Source organism: Sinocyclocheilus grahami, unplaced genomic scaffold (assembly GCF_001515645.1).
Source record: "Sinocyclocheilus grahami isolate Dianchi unplaced genomic scaffold, SAMN03320097.WGS_v1.1 scaffold10273.1, whole genome shotgun sequence".
Lineage (NCBI taxonomy): Eukaryota > Metazoa > Chordata > Actinopteri > Cypriniformes > Cyprinidae > Sinocyclocheilus > Sinocyclocheilus grahami.
In genome coordinates, this window is record NW_015513132.1 from 1,924 (window position 1) to 5,980 (window position 4,057).

The following is a 4,057-nucleotide window of genomic DNA, read 5'->3' on the forward strand; positions in this document are numbered from 1 at the left end:
TGCTATGTTATAAGCCGTTCTTCGGATTCTTTCACTTTTGAATTCGCGATCTTGTCACGTTTTGCAAGAAAAGATAATTGTCTGATTTGCTTACAAACATCTATACATATTTCACTTTTTAAGACTAAAACAAAAGATGGATTCATTGTTATTCTTAATTAAAAAGCACAACAACCATAAAACTATAAGATAAAATGACAAACTAGCTTACAAAACATTTATAATAAAAAGAGGCATGATAAACCATAAGATACAATGACAAACTAGCTTACAAAACGTTTATTAACAAAAATAAGATGAGGCATGGCATACACCACATGCTGTATTATATACCGACTAATAAATTACAGAATGTTTAGCAAACACTGAGGAATCAAATAAAAAAATTAATTAAAGAGAGCCTTCATAGCATAACGTGAGGTAAACCGCAAAGATAAGCTTTTCAAAATGAAAATAAAAGTAAAACTAAACTTGCTGTCGGTGACAGTGCTTTTTATTAATTTTTTTTCCCCCACAAGAATACCAACATGTTCTTCTTTGGTTTAAGAAGCGGTCTTTAGCTTGAAAACCATCCATCGTTTTCTCAATATTCGCGTCATTTTTAGCTGCGCGCAGCTTCGCGCTCCTGCTGACGCGGCGATTATAAACCAGGCTCTACTCTCGAAGCGCTGCGCAGTTCAAATGAGTAGTGCGGTTTCATTATGCTTTCGGTTTCTTTGCCGTTTGATGTTTCTCATATGCAACAGAAATGCTTATGAGTTGAACAACACGGTGGTCTCGCCACTGCGACCGCTCACAAAATTTATTCGCACAGGCAGAAAAAATGGTCGCAGTCTGGAGCCCTTTGTCCATTATATTTAAACAGGCCGTTGCTAATGTACCCTTAAGATTTCTATATGTGAATGACCTCTGATGTATAAGTGCAATAGCACAGTTCATACCGAGCTTCTTATAGTACGCTTCAGTTTTGTTGTTATGCTCTCAAACTGTTACACTTAGGTCCTTATAAATAACAAATAACATGCTTTGAGTTAAAGAGCACAATATCCTGATTCCCAGTTGGATCCTGAGCTGGAACAAGCATTATTTTGGCAACATTATTGTTCATTTTCCATGATTCATTTTCCTAAATATAAAAATGCAGTTTAGCTTTTCTGATCCGTGTTTTAATGTGAAAAGGGAGCATGTTTCAAATGTTAGTCCTCTGTTTGATGCAGTGCAGAAGATGAAAAGGAGTCTTCATCGAGTGAAGACGATAACGATGACAGGAGGAGGCTTAATGATGATCTTTTGGGGAAAGTTGCCTCCATTCAGAGTGGCTCAGATAGTGATTCCTGGCACTATGTCCTGGTGAGTCCTTGATTCAATTACAACATCTTAAGTATAGGATTTTAAAACAAGCTAGAGAGACTGTTATGCATGGAGTAACTAGATTTCTGAAAATGGTCATTATACATTGGGGAACAGACTTATAGTTGTTCACTGATATTACACTGATGTTAAAGTGTCTGAAACTGTTGTATGGAAAAGATTAGGCTCTGTAAAAAAATGTTCCACAAAAAACTGCACGTACGGGTTTGGAACATGAGGTGACGTGAGAATATTTTTAAAGAATATAGACAGAGCCACTCAGGAGATGTTGTATTGTTGCTGTTGGATAGTATTTAATGCATTTTTTTGCTTTGGTAGTTGCAAAGGTTATGGATTGAATTGAAAAAGATTTTGCAAACAGAATAGATCTTTCAAATTGAATGCGTGTCAATGAAGAGTCAAGCCTTTCAGTTCTAATAATGAATTAATTGATTATGGTACTCCTATATTGGTAAAGACTTGATGTTTTTACCGCTTTTTAAAATTTTTTTTTTTTTTGAAAGCGTTTTAATATTTTCTTCCTCTTTGAAGGTGATCTCTCCAAGCTGTAATGATGACATAACTGTCAAAAAGGACCAATGTTTAGTACGATCATTTGCCGATTCCAAATTGTGAGTAACATTGAAAAGTATCTTTGACATTTAAGACCCCATGAAGTCAAAATTATGTTTGTTACCTTTATTCCATGTCTGTTAGCTTTGCTTAAGCCATTTTACAGGATTTTGAAAGTTAATATTTTGCTTCTAAAGTGATATACATTTTTTGTTTAATAAGAAGAAATGGAAATATTTTCATATTTTTGTTCTATCTCTGATTTCTCACTGTTTGTGTTCTGCAGTCACACAGTGGCACGCAAAGATGTTCAGGAAGTAAACATTGGCACCCTCTCCAAACCTGAGTGCTCTAACAGGAAAGGTTTGAGACCCAAGTTCAGCTGACCCTTTATTGACTTGAATGTTTCCAGGTTAGAGTATGGTTTCTTATGCTCTCTTTCTTGTTCTTTTTTTGCCAGGGTTTGAAGCAGCACATCACTTTCTACAGGCCAGACAGGTCCCTGACAACTGGAAAGTAAACTTGAGTGAGATTCTTGAATCCTCTAGCAGTGATGAAGATGATGATGAGAATGGTGAAGGCAAAAAGGGTGAAGAGGAGGAGAAGGAGCCAGAACCAGAGGAAGTAAGACTCCAGTATTACTTTGTCATTTCCATTTCTTTATCTTGAAATGAGTTTTCTTTCAAAAGTTAAAATTATTTGTCAAATGATGAAAAGATTTTGGTGTGCTGCTGATGTATTCAGTGGTGTTGGAAAATTGCAGCCTTGTCTTTCAAACTTGTGAACTGGTTATTTTTTCCTCCTCTTTTCCGTTTATGCTCTTGCTTGAACCCTTGTTTCTTGGGTTTAGTGATTGGCATGTAGTGATTGTTCTGATTAAATGGGTTGCCAGAGCTGCGCACTGAAGTAATATGAGGCCATTTATGACCAGTATCGATTGAGAGAATCCCAATGTTGGCATTAATGTTGATTTGTGAAGACATTCCCGCGGCCCTTTACATCTTATGCACTCGTACACCTTGATTAAGTCCACTGAATGGTCTCAGCATGTGGGAAAGCCCCCAGGCTCTGAACAACAACGTCTCATTCTTCCTGCTCCCCGAGTTTGGACAAATGGCCATTTGCTTGGTTTTCCGACACGTTCCCATGGCAACTGCTCGTTCCTTTGGTTGTGAAAAGGCTGTGGGATTGGCCCAGTGGAGGTGTGCCAGTTCTGATGGTGGGTGTGGCTGAGCTTATCTCAAAGAGTCTTCTCTCCTAGCTGGAGAAGGTCGGGCATGTTGCACAATTATAAGGCAAGCACGTGAAAAGATAAGTGGAAAGGTTTGTTGGAAATGATGGGTTGCTTTTCTTATTATTGAATTTTGTATTGAGAAAGACAGCACTAGGATTCTGTTTAAACTTTGGATGTGTGAAACTACACATTTTTAAAAATCGACTAGTTGGTGGGTTGCCAACTAATGTCTTAAGGAAGCCCTGTGTAATTTGACTGGTTTGAAAATTAGTGCATTCAATAGTTTAAACATTATTGCTGTGTAAATCCTGATGTTTGCTGTATTGTGAATGTAAGATTCCATTTGTTGTCTTTATATTTAATATGGTCGCTTGATAAATTATAGTTCTTGATTGTGTATTCTTTCTGTAAAATGCCTGTACTAAAATGCTTTAAAATGTAATTGTTTCCATCACAGCTGTTTTATGTATGCTTGTATGCAACGACAAACAGTACAGAAATTAATGACTTTTATGAGCTGGTTCTTTTTTTGATAAATCAAAAACACTTATGAATCAGTAGGAGTGGTTAATAAACTAATCTGACTCACTCGATTTCAGTCACGTCCAATATTATTATCTATAATGGATAATTCCACACTTGCTGAACTTCAAATTCATATGTTGTACTTTCTTTCTCTTAAACAGCCTGATGATGAGCCAGATCCAGAAGAAAGAGACCACTTTCTACAGCAGCTTTACAAGTTCATGGAGGACAGAGGTAATGCCTGCACACCACCAGTTGAGTTATAATCACTATGGGAAAAGATTAAATTAGGATTAGCAATTTTCATGGGGGCGGTTACATGGCGTATATCATGGTGGATGTCTTTTATAGTCTTTGTGTGTGTGTGTGTGTGTG

The 4,057-nt window shown here is 36.9% G+C and overlaps 1 protein-coding gene across 1 annotated transcript in view; it reads left to right on the forward strand.

Moving 5' to 3' along the window:
* Positions 1 to 4,057, forward strand: part of LOC107578444 (AT-rich interactive domain-containing protein 4A-like) — a gene marked incomplete at both ends in the record, with an annotated part of 6,797 nt that overhangs the window by 1,514 nt on the left and 1,226 nt on the right. Inside the window, 5 exons of the mRNA XM_016264399.1 lie at positions 1,218 to 1,350; positions 1,903 to 1,982; positions 2,210 to 2,286; positions 2,384 to 2,547; positions 3,844 to 3,916. Of these exons, the coding sequence (XP_016119885.1) occupies positions 1,218 to 1,350; positions 1,903 to 1,982; positions 2,210 to 2,286; positions 2,384 to 2,547; positions 3,844 to 3,916 (527 nt within the window). The remainder of the gene's footprint in view (positions 1 to 1,217; positions 1,351 to 1,902; positions 1,983 to 2,209; positions 2,287 to 2,383; positions 2,548 to 3,843; positions 3,917 to 4,057) is intronic.